Below are 24,120 nucleotides of genomic sequence, written 5' to 3' on the forward strand. Positions count from 1 at the left end.
CTTTTAAGGATATTCAGGGCTACATGTAAAAGGGAGTAAGAGGAAATCCAAGCATTCCTCATGAGGGAAATGGTCCATGACTATGAAGAAATATCTGCAAAAGCCACAAGTAATTAACTGCCTGTTTATTAGAGCACTGGGGATAGTTCCAAAAACATAGGTTGAATAGAAATACAAGAAACAGAATGGGATATCCAGCATAATATCACTTCTGTAATTAACAACACACATATAAACTCCCCACAATGACACCTGTGTATTTTTCAAGAACACACACACATACATACTCACACAAACACATGAAAGCACACAGAAGGTGGATTGGAAGAACACATAGTAAACACATCAAAGTGGGTAACTGTGCTGGGGGCAACAGCTCAAAGCGTATGATTAATCCAGTTCTGTGTACTTGAGGGTCCCCAATAAGATTCATTAAAGAAAACCAACGCAAATGGTTTACAAACAGTGGAAAAGATGCATACGTGGGCACAAACACTGGTCAGTTTTGACAACTTCTGCTTGCTGTGGTAGCAGCAGTAGGGTTCCGACAAGGGAGATTTTTTATTTCGTATGCTTTTGTACCAGTAAGTGCTTTTTGCCATCTGCATATGTTATTTTCAAATAAATATTAGTTTAAAAATAAAAACAGGGCCGGCCCTGTGGCGCACTCGGGAGAGTACAGCACTTGGGAGCGCAGCGCCACGGGTTCGGATCCTATATAGGGCTGGCCGGTGCGCTCACTGGCTGAGCACGGTGCAGGCGACACCAAGCCAAGGGTTGCGAAGGAAGAAGGAAGGTCACTGGCTGAGCACGGTGCAGGCGACACCAAGCCAAGGGTTGCGAAGGAAGGAAGGAAGGGAGGGAGGGAGGGAGGGAGGGAGGGAGGGAGGGAGGGAGGGAGGGAGGGAGGGAGGGAGGGAGGGAGGGAGGGAGGGAGGGAGGGAGGGAGGGAGGGAGGGAGGGAGGGAGGGAGGGAGGGAGGGAGGGAGGGAGGGAGGGAGGGAGGGAGGGAGGGAGGGAGGGAGGGAGGGAGGGAGGGAGGGAGGGAGGGAGGGAGGGAGGGAGGAAGGAAGGAAGGAAGGAAGGAAGGAAGGAAGGAAGGAAGGAAGGAAGGAAGGAAGGAAGGAAGGAAGGAAGGAAATAAAATAAAATAAAAATAAAAACAAAGGAGAACTACTGGAGGTGAAACCAGCATCTGAAGACATGGGTTTTCTACAATCTGACCTGGACACAGGCTTCCAAGAGAATAACATTTCCTGAGGCATGCTAACTACAGACGTGTGTTTGTACAGCCCCAGTCTAAGCCTAACCCTCCCCCCAGGCATAGTTGTGTGGAGATGCCCTTCGTGCTTAGAACACATGCCTGTGATGGGGCTCACACTGTTTTAAGATATAAGTATCAATTACCCAAAATGTTAGCTGAGCAGTGAACTTGACCATTAAAGCTGCACCTACTACTAGTATGGAAACTCTTTTCTTTTTTCCTCTGGGAGCAAACAGTTTTACAACATCATAGCCTATAGCACATTAAACATGCATATTTAATCCAGAAGCCCCACCCCCCCAAACATCTGATGAAAGCTGGGGTACTGTTTTTGAAGGATGGGCACATGGGAAGTGCAGAGCCTCCAGGTAAAGCCCCCTTCATCTCTCAAGTGGCCCCTAAAGTGCCTGTTTAGAACCTTAGTCCTTCAGAGAATACTGTGGAGCCCTGAGCAGGGAATGGGGTTAAAATTCAATGGTTGTGAGAAGGGGAAATTGGAAAAGGCACGACTGAGCCACACGTGGGGTGAGGGGCTGGCGGTGCCACCGACACCTTACCGGGCGATCTTGTCGCTGCAGGACATGGTGAGCAGCCTCTCGCCCTGCAGCACCCCATCCCAAGTCTGGACGCTCGCATTCGAGCGCACGGGAATCGTCCCCTCTCCAGACTCGATTTTTGTCCGTAGCTGTCCTCTCGCTTTGCGGTTTGGATGTCTGTCTGCTGGTTCTAAGAGAGAAAAAGAGGGTTAAAAAACCCACGGGTAGTAAAACATCCACTTAATTTATTGAAAAGCACATTTAAGAATGCCCTAAAAATTTTAAATATAGTTTATGTGTATATATGCATATATTTATGCTATATATATAAAATACATATATAAGTATATAAAATGGACAAGAAGGATATAATATAAACTACAATCATGAAAGTGGTCTCCTTGGGAGACAAAGGGAGTTTCCATTTTAACTAAAATAATTTATTTCTATCATTAAAAATAAGCTGAAGCAAATAGGACAAAATGCTAACATTTGCTAATCCTGGGTGATATATATATTTGTTTTTTTCCCCTGTATTTTTAAAATTTCAAAAACAGATCTAGATAGATGCAGAGATAAGTCCATAGAACAAATGCTAAAGCATCCATAGTGATCATCTCTGGGTTATGTAGGATTGGATTGTTCTTGTTTTTCTAGTTCTTTAAGGTGAAGTGTTAGGTTGTTCACTTGCCATCTTTCCATTCTTCTGAAGTGAGCATTTAATGCAATAAATTTTCCCCTCAATACTGCTTTTGCAGTATCCCACAGGTTTTGGTATGATGAATCATTGTTTTCATTAGTTTCAATAAACTTTTTGATTTCCTGCTTGATTTCTTCTTGGACCCATATGTCATTAAGTAGAATGCTGTTTAATTTCCATGTGTTTGTATAGTTTCCAGAGTTTTGTTTGTTATTAATTTCTAGTTTTAATCCATTGTGGTCTGAGAAGATACATGGGATAATTCCAATTTTTTTGAATTTATTGAGACTTGATTTGTGACCTAATATGTGATCTATCCTGGAGAATGATCCATGTGCTGATGAGAAGAATGAATATTCTGAGGTTGTTGGGTGGAATGTTCTGTAGATATCTGCCAATTCCAATTGGTCTAGAGTCTTGTTTAGATCTTGTGTTTCTCTACTGATTCTTTGCCTAGATGATCTGTCTAATATTGACAGTGGAGTGTTCAGGTCCCCTGCTATTATGGTATTAGTGTCTATTTCCTTCTTTAGGTCTAATAGAGTTTGTTTTATAAATCTGGCTGCTCCAACATTGGGTGCGTACATATTTATGATTGTTATGTCTTCTTGATGGATCAGTCCTTTTATCATTAAGTAGTGTCCCTCATTGTCTCTTTTTATGGTTTTTAGTTTAAAGTCTATTTTGTCAGATATAAGAATAGCCACTCCAGCTCGTTTTTCTTTTCTGTTTGCATGGTAAATCTTTTTCCATCCTTTCACTCTTAGTCTGTGTGAATCTTTATGGGTGAGGTGGGTCTCTTGTAGGCAGCATATAGTTGGGTCCTGCTTTTTGATCCAGTCAGCCAGTCTGTGTCTTTTAATTGGGGAATTTAAGCCTTTAACATTAAGAGTTGTTATTGAAAGGTGTTGATTTATTCCTAGCATTTTATTGGTTGTTTGGTTGTCTTAGGTGTCTTTTGTTCCTTGCTTTCTGATTTACTGTTTGGTTTCTTTGTTTGTTGGTTCCTTAGGTTGTAGATAGTGTTTTTGTTAGCTTGTTTTCTCTTCATGAATGCCATTGTTATTGTACTAGCGGGTTTAGATTTTTCTTAGGTTTTTATGGCAGTGGTAGTTATTTTTCAGGAACCAAACCCAGTACTCCCTTGAGGATTTCTTGTAAGGGTGGTCTTGTGGTAGTGAACTCCCGCAGTTTTTGTTTGTCTGAGAAATATACTATTTGCCCCTCATTTCGGAAGGATAGCCTTGCAGGGTAGAGTATTCTTGGCTGGCAATCTTTGTCTTTTAGTATTTTGAAAATATCATCCCATTCCTTTCTAGCTTTTAGGGTTTGTGATGAAAAGTCTGATGTTAACCTGATTGGGGCTCCCTTATAGGTGATTTGACGCTTCTCTCTTGCAGCTTTTAAGATTCTCTCTTTGTCTCTGAGTTTTGCCAATTTGACTATGACATGTCTTGGAGAAGGCCTTTTTGGGTTGAATACGTTTGGAGATCGTTGAGCTTCCTGGATCTGAAGATCTGTGATTTTTCCTATACCTGGGAAGTTTTCTGCCACTATTTTGTTGAATATGTTTTCAATGGAATCTCCATTTTCCTCCCCTTCTGGAATACCCATGACTCGGATATTTGAGCGCTTGAGGTTGTCTGATATCTCTCTCAGATTTTCTTCCATGTCCTTGATTCTTTTTTCTTTCTTTTTGTCTGCTTGTGTTATTTCAAACAGCCCATCTTCAAGTTCAGAGGTTCTCTCTTCAACTTCGACAAGCCTGCTGGTTAAACTCTCCGTTGTGTTTTTTATTTCGCTGAATAACTTCTTCAGTTCAGCAAGTTCTGCTACATTTTTTTTCAGGACATTGATTTCCTTGTATATTTCCTCTTTCAGATCCTGTATACTTTTCCTCATTTCATCATGATGTCTAGCTGAGTTTTCTTGTATCTCATTCAGTTTCCTTAGAATTATCACTCGAAATTCCTTGTCAGTTATTTCAAGGGCTTCTTGTTCTATAGGATCTAGAGTATGAGATTTATTAACTTTTGGTGGTGTACTTTCTTGAATTTTGTATTTCTGGTGTCTTTTTTTTGGTGTTTATTCATTGTGGCAGGGGGTTTCACAGTCCACCGGTTTAAGACTAATGACTAACTAGGATGTTGCTGTGGTTGCCAATTTGGTATGGCTCCCGCTGTGACTGCTCAGTTGGCCTCTAGTGTCTTGTGTGTGTGGTTGCCTCGGGTCTTGGGCTTCTCCGGGGATCCACCTTTCTGGTCAGCTTGTACTCTGCTGGGCTGGTGGATCACGTACCACAGGGTGTGTGATCTCTGTTGAGCTTTCACTTTCTGTACAGGACTTCTCCCCGTTCCGTGTGCTCTGGCCCAGGCTGTTAGATCGTGCAGTGGCAACCCCACCGGGTGTGTGGTTTCTGTCGAGTCTCCGCCTCCCTGGCCGCACGTCTCCCCCCTCTGTGCACACTGTGCTGGGCTGGGGCGTGTCTTCTGCACCCCTCGTCTATCAGCTGGGCCTTCAAGACCCTGCTCAGCACCGCCTCGCCCAGGAAGTCTACCAGGTTTCTGCTAGGCACAGACGACCGGTCTCTCTGGGTGCCTTTGTAGCACTGTGTAGATCTTTCTCGGGTCTTGTTCACCTTTGTATCCCCCCGGTATAAACCGAGTCTAGTGCCTGCCTGCAGCCTGCTCTCCGGCAGGTTCAAGCGGACCTGGGAACTCTCCTACCACACTATTCCCAACCAGAAATTCGTTAGGCTTTTTTCCAAACTGGTGGTCGCAGAGATGGTATCTGCCTCCCAGTAACAGGAAGTTTACCGGGGCCGGAGTCCAGGGTGTGGTGGAGTGACAGTCAGCCCGCCCGTACTTCCTAGCCCTCCCAACACTGGTCGGACGCCCCACACCCCCAGCCCTGCCAGAGAACCGCGGAGGGAGTGGGAGAGGAGGTCGGCCCGCAGGGTCCGGAAAGCCCCGCGCCAGGCCAAGCAAATGGTCTCAGTGATGGCCGAGCAGGGCGGAGCTGCCCGCACCTGGGAAAATGGAGGCAGCACCGTGGCAGTGAGTGGCCTGGAGGTGCAGGCGGGAGCCGCGTGGGCATCCACCCCCCGAACAGAGCTGTGCCAGGGATCACTCACAGTGCTGTGCCAGGTCGGGCGCTCGCTCTGTCTCTGGTTTGTTGCCTTCCGTGTTCTCGGCGCTGCCGCCTCGGGCTGTTCAGTCGCGGCGCCGCTCGGGCGCTCCCAGGAATCTTCTTTAATGCCGGCCTGAAACCTCAAATCCTGAATAGGGCAGCTGGCCGCCTTCAGTGCGGCCCCAGCCTCCGGGATCCTGGCTGCATCCACAGCAGCCCTGGCGCCGTGTTCCCTGTTTCAAGACTCGCTTTTGCAGCTAAGAATCAGTTCTTTTCCTGCTCCACACTTCAAAGCTGTTGCCTGTAAATGAGGCAGCCTCTCCTGCCGGGGGGGGCAAAGTGGCGTTGAGCCCCCACGACCGGCCAGCAGCAGCAGTCCTCCCTTAAGAGATGGCGAGAGGAAGGTCCACAAGTTTCCCGGCTGCCTGAGGCCCAGTGGCCACCTTTTCCACCTCAGCTACTCCGCGCCAGCCGCCGCAGCCGCCGCCATCTTGAAACTCCTCCTCAATTAAGTTTCAATAATAAAAAAACACAACAACCAAGTTACTCTCAAGAATGATGATTCTGGGGTTGGTCAGTTAGCTCAGTTAGAACATGGTGCTGATACCACCAAATTCCAAGGTTCAATCCCTGCACCAGCCACAGTCTCTCTCAAATGTTCCTGAAATGGTCCATCGGTTGAAAAGTTGAGGAGCTGCAGTTTTCCAGTCATTCCATTGGGAACAATAACGTAGTTCTCACGCCAAGGCAATGGCACTAGTCACATCTATCCCCTGGTTGACAGTTAATGTACGATGCCATAAAGTTTACACTCTTTGGGATGCTATCTGGAATGGCAGGCCAATCCAGCACAGGAATTCGGCAAGCCTCAAGCTGCTATCCCTGCTCCTTATCAAGACCAGGTTTGGGCCATCTGCCTCTGGGTTATGTAAATATTGGTGATTTTAGTTTTCTTTCTTACCTTTTAAAAATATTTAGTAGTTTCCAGAGTGAGTTTATGTGTGACTTTTATAAAGGAAAACAATGTAATCAAATGTTTTATTTGGAATTAACAATGCTTGAGCTTGAGTGCTAAATGCATATGCACAGAAGTGTGGGACAAAATGTGGTTGCTACAGCCACCTCGCTCTTCATTAGTGTCTGTCTGCTTCCGAGACACCAGCCAAATATTTCAAATGCACATGTACTAAATTATAATTCACCAGAAATATAATTCAACCAAAGGATCACATACATCTCTGATTTAGAGATATTTATTGTACAAATTTAAGTACTGATACAATTTTGATTTAATGCCCTTGCTCCATTCTAATTAGTTGGTTAATCAGAATCAGCATTTTTCACTCATTAAAATTTTCTAATTAAATTATTAATTGGAAATAAAAGAAATGCACGCTTTTATACTAAGTCCTATCAGACCCACATCGAGAGCTGAAATTTAAAAAAAGAAAAGAAAAAAAGGATATTAACATGGGTTTGTTCTTTTATCTGTTACTACATAATGATACATTTTCTTGAGAAACAGTCAGTTGTTGAAAAATCTAGTTTCATACCTTCCAGTACTGGCTCGTGTGGTGAGAAAATTCTAGCATCTCCACAGGGAGAGGTGCTGATGTACAGATGAAACTGGACATTTTCCTTCAGTTTGAACCCTCCCCGCTCTGATTTCTGAAAGATGGATCTTTTCTGATCATCTTTGTTACTGAAAGAAAGTGGCAAAAGTTAACATTTAAAGATGTATATGGTCAAACTTTAGTCTATCATACTTTGAAATAATTTTCAGACGCCAGTATCTAGCACAGGGATAAGACAAATTTGAACTGAAATTCATCTTCTCTGTGTTCGTGGTAATTAACACCTTTTTCGTCCACCCAGTAATGGACATGTCCTGCAATGGGAGCAGCCCCTCCTTCCTCTCCCGCATGACTTCAAAACAGAGAGAAGGCATGTCAGGGAAGCTTTGCAAAGAAAAGCAGTTTAGATAGATGATTAGCTCTTTCTGGAAGTTCTATTTATATCCCTACTGCATAAAACAGAATCACAGGGTCTTAAGTACAAACTTGAAATTTACGACCACGTCACATCCATGCACCTGGGTGTGTGTGTGTATTACAATATAGTCAACTATTTCACAGCTTGAGCATCCTGGGAGAATGGGATCCAGTCTTGTTGTTACTGACACTTCAAGTTACTGTTCTGAGAACTTTTTAGTGATTACAGAAACAATGAAAGGTTTTGCAATGTTCTCTAACAGGAGGACATTTTTAAGACACAGCTTCCTGTGCTTCTTTACTTACTGCACTTACTTCAAGTAAAGCTCAAGCTGTGTATAAAGAAATCTAAGCAGGGATCTTCGAGATATTATTTCCGCATGGCAGTCATTTAGTGCAAGGCCACGATCACTCATGTATTCGCCATTGATACATTTTGTTCCTGTAGAAACACTTATCACCTTGGCATCTTTGACATCTGAGCCTGAAAGACAAAAGAAATTGTCTTCTATAATTCACAGGCATGCTTGTGAATGCACCTGCGGTCTGTGTTGTATTCTCAGTGACTCAGGCTCACCTTCACACATACTGTTAACACCCAATCTTTAGCTGGGCAAACCTGTGCACTGCAAATAACTTCTTATTGAGGACCCACTTGCAACATTTCTGGGAAGCTAACCTTCCATCCTGTTTAAGTGTACAGACTCTAAACCTAAGGAAGTTATTTCCTCTGGAATGCAATGAAGTCTTTTCTTGGACATTCACCACCAGAATACAGAGAGGAAACACTATGTACAGGTGGACCCAATGGTCCAGTAATTAATCTTGAAATCAAATGTCAAAGCACTGAAGAGTTTAGGAGGAAAGGCCGAAAGGCACCCAGAGGACAAGAAGGAAAACAGAGTTAACGCCCAGTGGTTTCATCAGTCAGCTGCCACCACTTAACCATCCCAGGAGTGAAATCACAAGCAATGGGAACTTCCCTAAAGGGATCACTCTGGTGAGGTACACCACTGACCACAGACATGATGCAGAGACCCCGAGTGTAACGTGACAGCACACTCATGCTCACAACAGCTATGCGAATGCTGTGCACACCTTGTGGCTGGTCTGGGCCAGGCATGTTAGAAACTACTCTCAGAGCATCCCCATGACATGCTCAGAGGCACAGCCTATTCCTGTCCCCGTTCTGCAGGTGGGGAAGCTAAAGCACAGAGGGGTCACCGACCCGCCCAAGGCCACTCACCACGAGAGCTCAGATGTGAACAGGGCCATCTGAGGTCAGAACCTGTGCACCAGATGCCACACTGTCTTGGGTTCGGATGTTAATTTTGGCTTTGAGCAAATGGTCTCAAGTGAAATACACACTGAGATGCAAATGCTCCCAAGAGGTGATTTGCCTCTTCTAAGGTGGTTAAAAAAAAAAAAAAGGCAAAAGAGCATGACTAGCTCACTCCTCCCCTGGAGGAGGCATGGAAGCTCGCTTAGGGAGCTACTTCATTCAGCAGCTGAGGTGCTTTCCTTTAGTAAAGTACAAGGTGACAGTGAAGAGAGAGGGGGAGAAGAGGCAGGGAAGTACAGGTATCGAACACTGGAACAAAACTGATACCCCAGTCACTGCTCAGGGCACCTCCTCCTCCCCCAGCACACCCTAGCTGTGCCAAGTGAAAATGCCATGAGGAAAGCATTGGTTACTGCAACAGCAGCCGTGTTTCCCAGGAGGTCATGTGGTGATTGGCATGGAGGACTGCAGAATCATGTTCCTTCCATAATCTGACAGAGGTGAACTGCCTCAGGTGGAAAGGACAGCACCGTCACCCACACAGGACACTGGGGGCTTCTCCCTGGCTGGCAATTATTGACAGACCATTCCCAGTTCCTTCCCTCTCTGACTTCTATGGCCTGCTGCCTGCACTGTCTGTCCAGGCTGTGCTGAGCAGATGCTGGGTGAAGGGAGGGCCCCACATGGCAGGAGCCCCTTCCTTGAGTCCTGCTCTTCCCAGGAGTTGCCCACAGGGAGATGCTGCTAAGTGTTCTCACTCCTTGGATGCGGAAGAGGATTCTAGGGACTCCTTTCAGTACTGGGAAATTCTAGATAAACGCAATAGGCTTTCTTCTGCCATCCTAAATCGTGCCTTTTGGGATTTTCTACTCTTGCTGGAGCTTCCTCCCTCCCCAATAAAAGTCACACAGAAACTTATCTGGCAGTGTTAATTTAACATTAATTGATAAATCAGATAGATCCTAGTTTCAAGTGAAGCAAGGATTGGCAAGTCTCCTGCTCTTTTCTAGAGCAGGTTGAGGCCACTCACACAGTGAAGATGGTGGGAACTGAGAACTTACACAGCATGCTTTCTCCAAATGAAAATAAGCTTAGGTTAGAAGGGTGAACATTTATGGAAGAAAAACGTGTGTAAGTACAGATCCTGCATTCACATGTGGCTGACACTCTGAAGGGAAAAAAGAAAAAAAAACCCTCCCACTGGAGTGTCACAGTGGTTTTCACAGATCAAGAGCATTTCCCATTTGTTAATCGTGAACACAGGCAGGGCTGAATACAACACCAACATGCTCACCTGTTGTCATGACAACCCCCGCGAGCACTTTTCTGCGAGCGTGCGGGGAGGAGAAGTTCTCGGTCAGGTCCCCAAACTTCCCCAGGATGAGGCGTGAGACAGCATCTGCTAGCACCTGGGTGAGGAGCATAGACAGGGTTAGGGCCCAGTGCTCCAAGAGCAGGGCTCATCTTCAATGTCATTACTCACTCTCTCCACAGTGACACCTACAGACCGCTTCTATTCTGGAAAACCACAAAGGTACATTTGGCAAACGTGTGTGCGCATGTGTGTTTCTCTTCCAAAACATTCCTTGGAAATTCAGATGCCCACGCATCATGCACGGCTCTGGCTGTGAGTCCTTCAAGGGCCATGTGGGAGCGGTGGCTCATGGGGCGTGAGGCCACACACGCACTGGCCCTGTCCTCCCACGAGGAACCGAGGTGTGGGGAGGTGAGAGTGCCTGCTCAGGGCCAGCTGCCCCACCTACTACCCACCCTGTGCTGCTCTGGTGGTGCAGGGGACTCTGATGCTCCCCTCGTCTACACTTCCTCTGGTGACAGGACTTTTGGAGGAAGAGCACAGCCCATCTCCTGCCCTTTGTCATGTCTACATGCAGCTCAGTTAGCTCAGGGCTGCAGGAGGCTGCAAGCACACACTCGGGGTGACAGGCAGAATCACAGGCAAGAGAGAGGGGCAGTGTGAAGATGTGGCCAAGTGAGAGAGTCACTAAGCCGCACACAGCACCTGCCTCCCATGATGCCTGTTAGACGTGTTTCTCTGCTGATTCAGCCTCACCGCACACGTGCGCTGGCTCAGCCCACTCGCTTGGAACCTGGCACCGATCCAGAGCTGGTAAGAGCACTGACCACGCAGACTGAATGATGTTATAATGCACTAAGGCTAGTGCTTTGCGGGGTTAGGGGTTACCTCAGATAACCACTTGCATTAAAGGGGATACATCTCAGAAGCAAACATACTTGCTAGGTTTTGGACATGGTCTCATTTTTATGGCTTAAGATTTATCTTGGATGTAATGAGCCCATAGTTTTGGGGAAATGGTGCCTGCTGAAGGCAGATGTTAGGAGCCAAGACTGACTCATGTCCCACCAATCCCACACTTGTCTGGACAATCAAACGACCACTAGGCAAGCCTAATGTCCCCAGGTTGGCCCTTGATAAAATACTTCCAAAATGAATGTGAAAGTCATTTATCCCAAATGATGCCATATTTGGAGAAAAAAACAGGATGTTTTCCTCCTATCACTGCACCAGCAAACACCAGTGAACCCCAGAAGATAGTGCTCAAGGCAAGGACGTGGAGAATGGAGAGGGATCCAGGGCACCTTGGGCAGGGCACAGCAGCACAAGTATGAGCACAGCAAGGCAGAAGGACTGCAGGCAGCAACACAGCACATGTGACTAACACAGAGGCCAGGATACCAAAGAGAGAGAACAAGGCGTTCGAATTTATACAGAAAAAAATATTGAGAGGTTAAGGATAAGCCAGACAAAATAAAACTTTCCGTAGGTTAGACACATCTCCAAATCTTCACTGAAAGGCAGAAAGAGTCCAGAAATACTCAGATCAGAGGTCAGGCACTTATGTCAACACTTAGTTGTGAGACGCAGGGATTTGAGGTACATGGGTAGTTCTTAAATCCTCTTAAATGGATTACTAGTCTCATTCTGCATGGTTAATGAAGCGACACCCCCTCTAAATTTTGGAGGTGGATATAACAAAAGTAACATGCTCTTAAAAGTCAAATCCGTACCACACGCAGTCTCAGGCAGTATGTTTACCTGCAATGACACGCAGGAGCACAGAAAACCCTTCGCCACAGCGGGCTCCAGGGGTGACGGCTCAGTGACACCACCTTAATAAAACTCGCTATGACAGAACACACTGCAGTCACACAGGGTCAATGCTGTCTGATTTCATAACCCCCATCTGCCACTATAATTACCACGAAGACAAAAATCTTAAGACCAGTGATGTTTGACCTAAGTCCTTCAAGAGTCACTCTGGGAAAAGAGTAAGGGTTTATACCTACTCTAGAATGTACATTTGAAATTTCTAGTTGAAAGATAGCAGGGCCCAGCAATAAAGCCATGGGACTGATTCTGGGGAGTCCGCTCCTGGTTCCTCTGAGGAATGTGCGATTACATTCTTGAGCTAGCTGGGGGCTCTGGAAGACACAGTGGAGGCAGGGCCCCTGTAGCAGAGACTGGGGAAGACACAGCTCCACTCTCAAGCCCTGGGGGTTCTGGAATACCAGGCCCAGAAACTGGCACTTGGCGCCTGCAAAGCCTGGAGGAAAGTGACGTCAGGTGGGGATGGGTTGGCCCCTACCCACCCACACCTTTCCCCATAGGCTGGGTCCCAAAGGACGCCCCTCCCTAGCCTTCTAAGACAGGAGCTTGGGACCTGTTCCACACTGAAGTCATAGAAGGCTCCCAGCTGCACCCAGGGAAGCACCGTGCACATGGGGACTTCTATCCGCTTCCCCTCTGAGGCGTTCCCAGTCTACCCTGCGAAGTCCCAGGGAGCTGGGATTTGGATGTGATCTCAACGGTCTTGTATACCAGTCTGCTGACATTAAGGGAAGATAAGTCACATCAGACACTGTTTTGAACTCGGGCTTAAATATTTTAGCAAACAGTAAACTTGAAAATAAAAAAATCACTTGGGATCTTGTGCCACTTATAAAATAAATCTTATGATTTATAAAATTACAAACGGACTAAAAAATCTCATGAATAATGTTAACGAAAGGTTAATAAGGGAAGCAAGTACTTGGTCCATATAAAAAATCAGTAAAATACTTTGAATATATTACTTTATACTGATGTTGTACTTGGTTGCTTTAGGCAACATAAAATAAATTTTCTTCTTTTAAAACTAAGAACTGCTAGTCACCTCAGACTGCAACTGCACGGAGGTTACTCTAATTGCATAGCAAGGCAGAATGGGCCACAGCACAGCTGGCTTCTCCCAGGAGAATGCGAGCTGTCCTACCTGCAGATTTTGAGTCTTCATTTACTCTGGTCGAATGCAGTACATGAGTACACTGTCTTCAAATTGAAGAAAATTTTGACAAAAAGGAATAGGGGATAAGGTCAAAAGAACAATTTCTGCAATACACCAGCTAAGAGATCTAGGATTTAGAGATGAGAACTAAGTGCTATTTTCTCCATTACTCTTACTCTTTCATATAAACCACTCTGAACCCATCCTGAAACTTTTCTTTTCTTTGCCCTGATTTTACCAGTTGGGGGGTAGTGGGGGAGCATGACCAAATGTAAGCGTGGCTGACCACCTCTGGCTGAGCAGGGGAAGCCCACACGGCTCCATGTAGGACATTCAGTGGGCACTACGGCACTTGTTGAAGGCCCCCTCGGCCCCCCACCCCTCTGACATGTGCTCAGTACTGCTGCTGGCTCAGTCTCTGCCTGGACAGCACCACACCCTGGAAGCCAACCCTGCCACTCTGGCCCATACAGGGTTCTCAGCTGTAGACTGGCCGGCATCAGTTGTCTTGTGCATGAGATTTCTGGATGAGACCTTTCAAGAAAACACCACTGACCTGGGGACAAAGTTCCAACATTCGGGCTCACTCTCCTCTCTCCTGATAAAGGCTTCCTATGGGATGAGGGTCACTATGGCGGGTGTGGGGCTAAATGGGAATTATGGGTTGTGATGCAAATACTTCCCTGGTAGATGGGGCCTCCAGTGTCCCTGCCCTGCACTGCAAAGGCCCCAGTGGGCACCAGGATTCGGACCAGCTTCTCAGTGACCACATGACCCTTGAAATCAAGGAAAGGCCACCTGGAAGCCAGACTTCCTGGTAACTATTCCTGGAGAGAACAGAGTGACATTGAGGTGAAAGTCAATAGTAATAATGAAAATCAAATGCTGTTTAAGAGCAGTGGGCACGCGTTTCAAAGCAGTGGCATTTTTCCTCACCTGCGGTAAATGCAACTGAAGACCCTCACTGGGAATAGGCTGGCGGGACGGCGTCTGATCCAAGTGCAGGTTAAAAATGGTTGCCAAGGCCGACTGCGCAGCCCGGGCTTTTGCAAGTCTCTTGTTCCTTCCTGAGCCTTCGAAGAACCGACCGTCCACAACCACGGACATGACGAAGCTCTTGGCGTGGCTCTCCCCGCTCTCGGAGAGGAAGTCGTACTTCAGTCCCGGGCGCAGCTCGTTCAAGATCATCACGGGGTTCTTCCCACTTGGGGGTGGGAATGGCGGGGGGACAGCGAGAGGAGGCTGAGTGAGGTTCGCAGGCACTGGCGACGCAGACAAGCTGAGGTCTCCACTGGAACTGAAGGAGTCATCCCCATTGGAGCCCATGTAAAAGGGCGGCTCCAGCTTGTCTGAAGTTTCAAAGCCATTGAACAGCGTGTCAGGGAAGTCGGCCTGGTCAGACGTGAAGTCTGTGTTGACGGACAGGGTCCTCCCCATGGCCAGATGGGCCTCAGAGGCATTGGGAAACTGAACGAACGACCGTAAGGCCTTCTCCGCAGCATGAAGCTTTGCCTTTTTCTTTGTGGGGCCAGAGCCCTCGAAAACCTGCCCGTTCACTTCCACGGACATGACAAACAAGGGTGCATGCACAGGTCCTGTCTGTGACAGCAGCGTGTACTGCAGCCCAGGCTTGATCTCATTCAGCTGCATCAGGGCATTCTTCGGTAAAACGGGCCCTGGCGTTTTCCTCCTTTTCTTCAGGCGGTACTTGGAGTGGCCATTGCTGCCCTCCTCCAGGGGCCGCTTCCTGCTGGTGCCACTGCCACCCCCGTTGGAGAGCTGAGCAGCCTCGCCAGGCCCTGGTGTGCTGCCTTCCTTGGGGGGCACGTTGTCCAGATTGCGGTTTTCCTTAACATCAGTGCTGCTGGAACCTGCGGTGCCCAGAAAGAGTAACTTACAATGCCTTCGTTGCAGGATCTTGTAAATGCAAAATTTATAGATTCCTTTATCTCTCTTTGTAACTGGTTAAGTGATGTGTGCTTATACATTTTATTCCTTGACATATACATGAAGAACTATACATCGTCACAAAAAACTATTGGCCTCAACTGAAACAAGTTACGTGACACTTTGCTGAATAATGGCTAATACCTTTTTTATTTAGTATCAACAACTCCTTTTGCATTAAAAGGTGAAATTTTAAAATAATTTTTTCTACAGATATTATTCTAAAGCATCCAGAGAGATTTTGTTCAAGCTTATCAAAATGTTGCATGATAAAATTAATCCAACTTATATAAGTCTAATGAAACGACAATTTAATACAATCAGTATACAGATAAACTACGTTTTATTTTAGCATTTTTGTTCTTTTCAATATCATTTTCCTCCACACTATCAATGGGTTTTGAATTGAAGCATCTCTCAGAAGAGGAAACACTATTTAAAAACATGTATTAAAATGTTGGTTAGTTTTTCAGGTTTAAAATATTCAACCAACACATGTAATTATTTGATTCAGTTTATGAACTAACCTTAGAAAACTGCTTATATAATTGTGTAAATTATTTTGGCTTTTTAGGAATTATTTTAGGAGGATATGGCTTTATTCATTTAAAATTTTTTCATTAAAAATTTTCATTAAAAATTCATTAAAATGTTTTCATTATATATGAGAACTCATTTACCTCTGAATCCTTAATACATTCCATGATAGAAAAAAATATATAAGAACAAGATATAAAATTGAAGCTGTAAGCAAGCTACAGCTTCCTAACTTCATAAATATATCTGGCAATTCTGTCTTTTTAAAAAACAATTATTTGGTGGATGTCCAGAATAATTTGTTTATCCAACCTTTTAAATGTACTTTATATTTAAAACTAATAAGGAAAGATAATTTTAGAATTCTAAAAGTGAATGGCAAAATAAACATAATTTTGATTTTTAAAAGGGTAATAAAAAAGTGTTCACTCCTCCCTTTATTAAGCTTTTTTAAAAAGAGAAAAAGAAATCATTCTTTTTCATTATGGTTAGTTTTAGAGGCCGCCTATTATATGAAGCCCAGGAGTAATGATTATAGGGCTTTGTGATGTTGTTGATGAAGATGTATTTAAAGATCTTCTACCACTAGCTTTCAAAAACCCATAATAGATATTTTAAGGAACCAAGATATTCTTAAAATTGTAAACCAATTCACAAGTGCCCCAATATGGTGGCCTCAGGATCTATTTCTACTATATAATATAAAAGTAGATTTTCATTATGCTAAGCAAATTGAAAAAACTTTAAAAATGTTCATCAGCTCCACCCATGGGAAGGTTTAACGTGACAGAAAGTTCTGGTCGTCGGCCAGCGCCAGTCTTTGAAGTCAAAGATCGCTAATTTCCAGGGCTGTCAACACTCAGCCGAGACATTAAAGAACAACCCTGGTTTAAACTCAATCCATGGGGAAGCTGATACCGCACTGTGGCAGACATCAGGAGATTTATAAACTTTTTACCAACATCATTTCTCCAAAATACTCCTGACACACACACCACTTCTCCCAGCTGACAAAGCTGATGGAATGGACACTAAATTTTCATTTATAACATCCTCCAGCAAAAGCTCGATAGGTTACTCCTTTCGGTGCTCAAAGGAAACAAAAGGTTAAAAAAAGCAGAGCCAAGATGGAATTTAGAGATTAATAAATTGAGCAAGAACATTACATACTAGATTATTGCTTACATTTAAATTCTGTTGCTAAACAGAGTTATCAGTATAGAAAATCAAATCATTATAAATGTATTCTGACATGCATTTAATCAAATATTTATAACCTCTGAAATAATCAAATGCTTTCTTTTCAGAAATAAAAATAATCAGTATTGAACTGACAAATAATCTTGAGATTATAAGAAAAATATACTGTCTATAACACAGTTCACATAAATTCTAAATTCTTATTCACTTCAGAAGCACTGAGGTACTGCTCATATTTCTTTACTAAAAACACTACTATATAAAGGAAAGGAAAATACCAAAATTGAAGAAAGACACCCCACCATCACAACGTTTCTTAAATAGATGCTTTCTCTTTATATATCATGCTACTACATTTCATAAATGTGAATATTAAACATGATAAAACTTTTTATTGCTTTCAAAATGATATAAAATACAGGACTAGCATTTCAAAGTTTTGGCACTAGAACCAACAGCTCATCTCCCAGAAGAATTATTCGGAAGGATTCTTTATCACGGTTATCACAGGATTCATTTGGGGACAGTTCTATAATCTACACAACCATGACCAGATGACTGCGGTGTGGACTCCAGCCCACAGTCCCGGCAAGACGGCGCTCTGGGGACTCTGCACACACATAATCCTCACATGGAACACTGCACTGTCAAGGCACAGGTGACATCTTCTACAATGAGCATGTGAGCTTCAGCTGTCTCTTAAAAACTGGTAAAACTGAACTGGAGTGTGGAACGTCCCAGTAAAAACACAAAGCTGGGTTTTAAAAAGACCTCAAGAGTGTGATCAATGAGGAAACCAACTTGAAAAAACCACCGCCAGCAGCTAAGGGCAGCGCACACACAGCAGAGGAAGAGAGCACACTGGTCCCAGGTTCCTAAACAGCACTTTGTAATGTTTTACGCTCCCACCCCATGGGGACGGACTTCAGCTGAAGAGAATGTTCACTGTGCAGTCCATGTAACAGAAGCCAGCCACGCTCCGCAGTACCTACAACAGCCTCAAGAGGCAGAAACACAAGGCAGGAGCGTCTGACTGGGTGCCTGATCTACATGACAGACAGGAGCAATCCCAAGACCTCAGCTGATCAATTTGGGGTGCAGTCACAGGGAAGGGCATTGGGTTACGTTCTAATGATAAATAACCACTGCCAATAACATGTTACTCATCAGTTAGAGCTGTGTGTGCTTCCTCAAGACAAGTAAGAATGTAAATACACACATATATTAGTTAGAAAAATGATGTTGTCAATATAATTTCCCTACTCTACTCCCCAACTTCTGTGGAAGCATTTAAACCTTATTTAAATGCACTGCCATCTGGGATTGAAGATAACAGAATAGAGAACTGTGTTCACCAAACTTTTCACAGAGAACAGTGTTGAGAAAAGTTGGTGTGCCCCTGAGGCTCTCCATCGTCTCAGCCCCAGTGAGGACGGTATGGAAAGAAGAGACACAAAAGTGAGTTTTGGTCCACACCAGCTCTAAGTCTCAACAAAGTCGTTGGAAACTTAAGATCAACAGACTCAAGTGCATCCTCTGCATTTGAAGAGAAATATTTATGTACTATTATCCCAAATGACCAGGTATTTAAATCAATCTCAAAGGTTATCTTTGATTTGCATAGATAAAAATTCAGAGCAATCTCATGAGAGCCTCGCAATGAGACAACTTTGCATGAAGCCATGCAGCTTTATGAGATGTGCATCTGGAGGAATATCTCCAGTATAAAAATGATGGGCCTATGACGATAATGGGGAATGGAAAATCTAGACATTTGCTGCAGGGAAAATCCACAGTAAATATTGATACCCATTATAGAGAATATATCAAAAATTAAAAACATGACACTGTCGGAGATCCGGTACACCTGGGTTGCACAGAAACTCTGGCCTGGGCTCTAAAACGGGTCCTGGTCAAGATGGCAGAATAGATGGTCCCCAGTGTCACACCCTCCCACAAATCAATGAGTTTACAACTATAAAAATGTAACATCACCCAAGCTGGGGCCACTGCAGCTCAGGTAAAGAGGAGGAAAGACCTATGGAACTCATGAAGGCAAGAGAAACCACAATGAGAGAAAGAAAAAACTGCTCTCAGTGTTTCAGCCCATGTCGGCTTTAATGCTGGAGCACATGGAGCAGGAGCCCACAGAAGCTGCAGCTGTGCCCTTTAGATGGAGTTACTTGGAGGCGGAAGGGGAGAAGAGGACTTTGGTGGCCCCCAGGACAGCAAGACCACTAATAGGGCTCCTGTGGACCCACGCAGGAGTGAGGAGCCAAAACAGCTGAAAAGGGGAGCCATTCAGAGGCCGGTGAGTCAGCGCAGGGGACTGGTGCAGGGCCTGCCCCATGGGAAGTGTTTGGAGCATGGGCGGTGGGGGAGACAGGCCCACCTGGAGAACACTGGGACACAGCAAGGTCAGCTGATCCACCCCTCAATCAGCACAGGACCACTCAGAGGAGACTGGTCAGGTATGCATAATTGCATGGGGTGCAGTTTAATGAAAAAAATCATGCCCAGATCAGAGTTTCTACACAACCCAGGTGCACTGAGTATCAGAGCCAGAAGTACCTATAAAGTCAACCATTAAACCCTGAGCTGCACAAAAAGTCTTCCCTAGGGAAACAGCAGGAAAGCAGCAATGTAGGTCAACCACACAGCTCAAGTACTGGTTCCCACAGGAAGTTCCCTGTGTTATAAGCAAAGGACAAAAAATTAGTTCTCGCCCAGGCACACCACCAATGCCTTGGGGCCCACTAGGGGACATGAGGCATGGAGCCAGGGGCAGGACCCTCACCCACAACCATTCACACCGCCAGCACCTTGAGGCCCTACCCAGGAACCCAAGGATTGGAGCCGGGGACCTGATCCCACTCCCACATCCAGGCACACCACCAATGCCTCAGGGCCTGCCCAGGGACCCAGGGCTAGCAGCCAGGGACCAGACCCCCTTTCCACAGCCAGGCACACTGTGACAGCCTACCTCAGGGCCCCATCCGGAGGCCCGAGGCATGGAGAAGAGGACTGGACCCCCCTCCCACTACCAGGCTCACTGCACCAGCACCTAAGGGCCCACTCGGGGACTCAGGGCATAGAGAAGGGGACCAGACCCCTCTCCCACAACCAGGTTCATGGTGCCAGTGCCTCAGGGCCCACCTGGGGACCTGGGGCATGGAGAAGGGGACCAGACCCCCCTCCCACAACCAGGCTCACTGTGCCAGCGCCTTGGGACCCACTCGGGGTCCTGGGGTATGGAGCTGGGTATCGGACACTCTTGACAACCAGGCACACTGCCAGCACCAAGGAGCATGCCAGAAACATCTCCATCTAGGTGGCCCACCACAGCCACCATGATAACCATGGCTGCTGTGAGAGTGGCTAGATGCCACAACCACCATGCAGATGGTCCACCAGCCACTGGAGTACATTGACACAAGGAGAGTCACCAACAGAGATGAAGAAAGAAGGAGGATGTCTCTCTCCACAGAGCCCATTTCAGAGTGATGGAAGAGGCATCTGCTCTATGATAGTACTGGGGGACCTGATCACACCTCTCAACATTGGACAGATCATCTAGGCAACAAATCAACAGAGTAACCATTATTCTTTCAGGAGAGAAGAAATCTAGGGTGATTAGATGGGGGAGGAAAAGGGAGATGGGGAGGGATTGGACAAGAGGCATAAATAATAATTATGATTTGTAACAACATACATGCTGGTAATATTGATTTGATCAACATATCTCAATGTTGAACCCCCAAAATTTGTATAATCATTTTGATTCAATAAAAATTTAATAATAAATAAATAAATTCTCTAAAATGAAAAAAAAAAAATGACACTTTCAATAGCCCATATCATAGAAAAAATCAGTTTTCCTAAATTGGTCTCATTAACTAAATTGACCAAAACAGTAAAATTTAATGGACAACTAGCCACGTGATACTGCATGGCAGGCCTAGATCTTACTCATGTTTTCTTCATCTTCTACATCCATGGCAAAATACTTGTGAGGGTTTCTTGACTGGCGGAGACCGTTTCTGTCTAAAAGACAACAAGAAAATAGCATTTAGTGTGCCTATTACGTGAGTAACCAGAGGTAAGTCCACTCTAGGGAAATGAGTATCTTACTACTACAAGTTAAAGGCAAAAATCATAAAACAAGAACATTAGTCTGCCACTTGGGACAGACGTTCTTATGCTCTGGCACCTCCTCTTCAGTGTGTTCCAGCACACCAAAGGACTCCAGACAAGGACTCTCCTGGAGGAGAGGCTGTGGAGGTGGCAAGGGGTCACAGCAAGGGAGGCCTGGGGGCTCATGCACCACTCTGAGGTGGGTAGGCTTGATCCTGGGAATGGAGGGCCACAAAGAGCTCTGAACCAGGGACACAGGTGGGGACATTCACATCTTAGCAAGATCCCTCCTGCAAAATGGACTGAAGATGTACCACATCATGACAGACGATGACGGAACTCAACAGGATCCAAGCCACTGGCCATCTGATCTCTGCTCTGGGTAGACTTTTGGTTTGGGGTTTAAAATAAAGCTCTCCAGCAAGAAACAGTGCCCCAGGCATTCCACTACTTCTCTTCATCCCAAACAGCATCTCATATAGATGAAACTAAAATGCATGTAATTGTTAAAATTCAATCTAATTTCTTAGCCATGTATAACTTATTATTTTATCAGCAGGAGAAACCACAGGAAATCCTCAAAGAACAATTACTCCAATTACCTAATTATTAACAAATTTAAGAGTTGCTTCTTCCTAAATATTTGAGATATATTTTGTAAGATTGTACTAATAAGTTATCTGTAGTAAAGAATCTTATCAAATTGCAGTTGAGGGAAAAGAAGGTTTGCAAATTTTGTAACCACATGTTGCTATGTATACAAATGAAATTTACATTATTAATCGCTAAAAGAAAAAATGCATTGCTTTTAGGAAAAAGTTGACTAAAACATGCATATATCATACATATTTCATATATCTCAAATATATGGTTTTCATAACAATCATTTGTTAGTAATTTGTTTCATGTTGAATTTTTAAATTTTAATTCTTTTCATTGTACATGTTTCTGGGGTACAGTTTGTTTTAGTATGTGCATATATTGTATCATGATCTAATCAGAATACTTAGCACATTTGTTAATAACTTTTAATCTTGCTATATGTCCAGCAAATTTGTTGCGATAAGTTGAATGAGTTTCCATTTAGAATCCTTTATTCAAGCAAGTTTTCCAGGTAGCTTTAAAAGCATTATTATTTTGTATTCATTAATCACTTCGAGATACATTTTCTGAGAATCTGTTGTATGCGAAGCACAGGGCTGGATACTGCAAGAACCTAAAATGAATCGACGGACTCTGCAATTGAGAATTTACATGTAATGCTGCCTGGAGAGCTGATCACATCAAGGAATTCTTGTTAATTATTTTAGGTATGGAAATGGCAGTTATCTTTTGTTGACATATACTGAAGTATTTACAGATAAAATGACAGCATCAGGGACTTACTTTAAAATGGGTCAGCATGGTGGGGAGAGAGTAGATGAGGAAGCAGCACGGGCCCTGGGCGCCCTTGATGCCGATGTGGGTCCAGCACGCAGTTCTGTGCCTGTTCATGTCCTAATAGCTCCAGTACGGGAAGTTTTACTAAAAAGGTCTGGAATAGGAGGTCAGATGCCAGACCACCACACGAAGGGGGTGTGATCACTAAACCAAGCCTCAAAGAGCGTGGGGGGGTGGCACACTGTGAAAACGGAGAGTAAGGAGCATGCTCGAAGGCACAGAAGTCACATAGCTGAGGCGATGCTGAGAAACCCACACCCGTAAATTCGAGAAACACTATATATAAACACGTTCAAATGACTCTATTCTTATTAGCTGAAAACTGGCTTTAAAATAGGCAGGAGGGATTTCCTCAGTGGGAAGATGGGGAATATGTATTTTTCCCTTTTCTTCTTGTTCAGTACTACTAAAAACCCTGGACATTATTCATTAAAAAAAAAAAAAGAGAGAGAGAGAGAGAGAGACCAAAAGGTGGGGAGAAGAAGGCAGACCAGCCAGGGACATCGAGGCCTGTATTAGTCCGTTTTGGTTGCTTATAACAAAATACCTGGAACTGGGTAATTTATAAAGAAAACAAAATTTATTGCTTACAGTTTCTGAGGCTGGGAAGTCCAAAGTCCACCTGGTGGTGGTGAGAGTGACCCAGGGGTCTCATATTGCAAGATGGTGGAAGCAGAGAAAGCAAAAAGAGAGACAGACTCTCCTTTTAAAGCCTTCAGAATCACACCCCTGACCACCATTTTTAATCTATTCACTACTACACAGTCCTACAATCTAATCACCTCTTCAAGACCACACCTTTCAATTACTATAATAGGATTTCCCACCCTCTTAACAGTCACAGTGGGGGCCAAGTTTCTAATACATAAAACTTGGGGGACACAATTCAAGCTTCGGGGAGTTTTTTGGGAGCTGGAAACAGATTGGACATAATTCAATCCACTACAAGGCCTGAGGCAAGGGATGGTGATGGCCCTGGGTTTTCCTGCTGCTGCATCATCCCAGACTGAAGGAGCTGAAAGCCCAGAAGCATCAACAGGCACAGACCAGAAAAAGCTGCCACAAAAGCAGCTCTCTCTGGCCAAAGGACCAGGAAAGGGACAGCCCAGCAAGTCAGAAGTTTTTAGACAACACCACAGAAAAACCTTGACCCTTCCCCACCCACACCAGGCTGTAATGCGGGGTCAGACAAGAATGAGGAGCCACACCCTGCACTGCCTCAGGCTGTAATAACACCTTCCTGTCCCACACAGCAAGGTAGAGTCATGGGAGATCGTGTGGAGAGCCTGGACTCTCACCCTGCCTGGCAGCAACAAGGCCACCCCTGTGTTGTCACTGGAGGCCATGGATAGAGCAGGGAGAGGTCCTCTTACCGCAGGGAGGGATCAGCGGAGGCCTCATGGGAATATGGACTTCTCCTCCACCCGGCAGTAATGAGGTGGTGCCCCCTCCCCTAACACAGGGGAGTATGGGAAAGTCAGCTAAGAAGAAAGGTCTGAGTAAGACTCAGAGTCTCATAACATGAGCAGGTTCCAATCAAAAATCACTTGTCACACCAAGGACCAGGATGATCTGAAACTGAATGAAAAAAGACAATCAACAGACACCAACACTGAGATGACAGCGATGTCAGAACTGTCTAACAGCCTTCCTAAG

The 24,120-nt window shown here is 44.9% G+C and overlaps 1 protein-coding gene across 1 annotated transcript in view; it reads right to left on the reverse strand.

Moving 5' to 3' along the window:
• The window catches only part of ADARB1 (adenosine deaminase RNA specific B1), a 68,170-nt gene that overhangs the window by 23,728 nt on the left and 20,322 nt on the right, over nt 1-24,120 (reverse strand). The window contains exons 2-7 of the mRNA XM_063093549.1: nt 20,860-20,934; nt 14,143-15,077; nt 10,197-10,311; nt 7,936-8,104; nt 7,183-7,331; nt 1,822-1,990 (exon numbers count right to left, since the gene is read on the reverse strand). Coding sequence (XP_062949619.1) covers nt 1,822-1,990; nt 7,183-7,331; nt 7,936-8,104; nt 10,197-10,311; nt 14,143-15,077; nt 20,860-20,887 — 1,565 coding nt within the window. The 5' untranslated portion in view covers nt 20,888-20,934. The remainder of the gene's footprint in view (nt 1-1,821; nt 1,991-7,182; nt 7,332-7,935; nt 8,105-10,196; nt 10,312-14,142; nt 15,078-20,859; nt 20,935-24,120) is intronic.

The sequence above is a fragment of the Cynocephalus volans genome, chromosome 1, assembly GCF_027409185.1.
Source record: "Cynocephalus volans isolate mCynVol1 chromosome 1, mCynVol1.pri, whole genome shotgun sequence".
Lineage (NCBI taxonomy): Eukaryota > Metazoa > Chordata > Mammalia > Dermoptera > Cynocephalidae > Cynocephalus > Cynocephalus volans.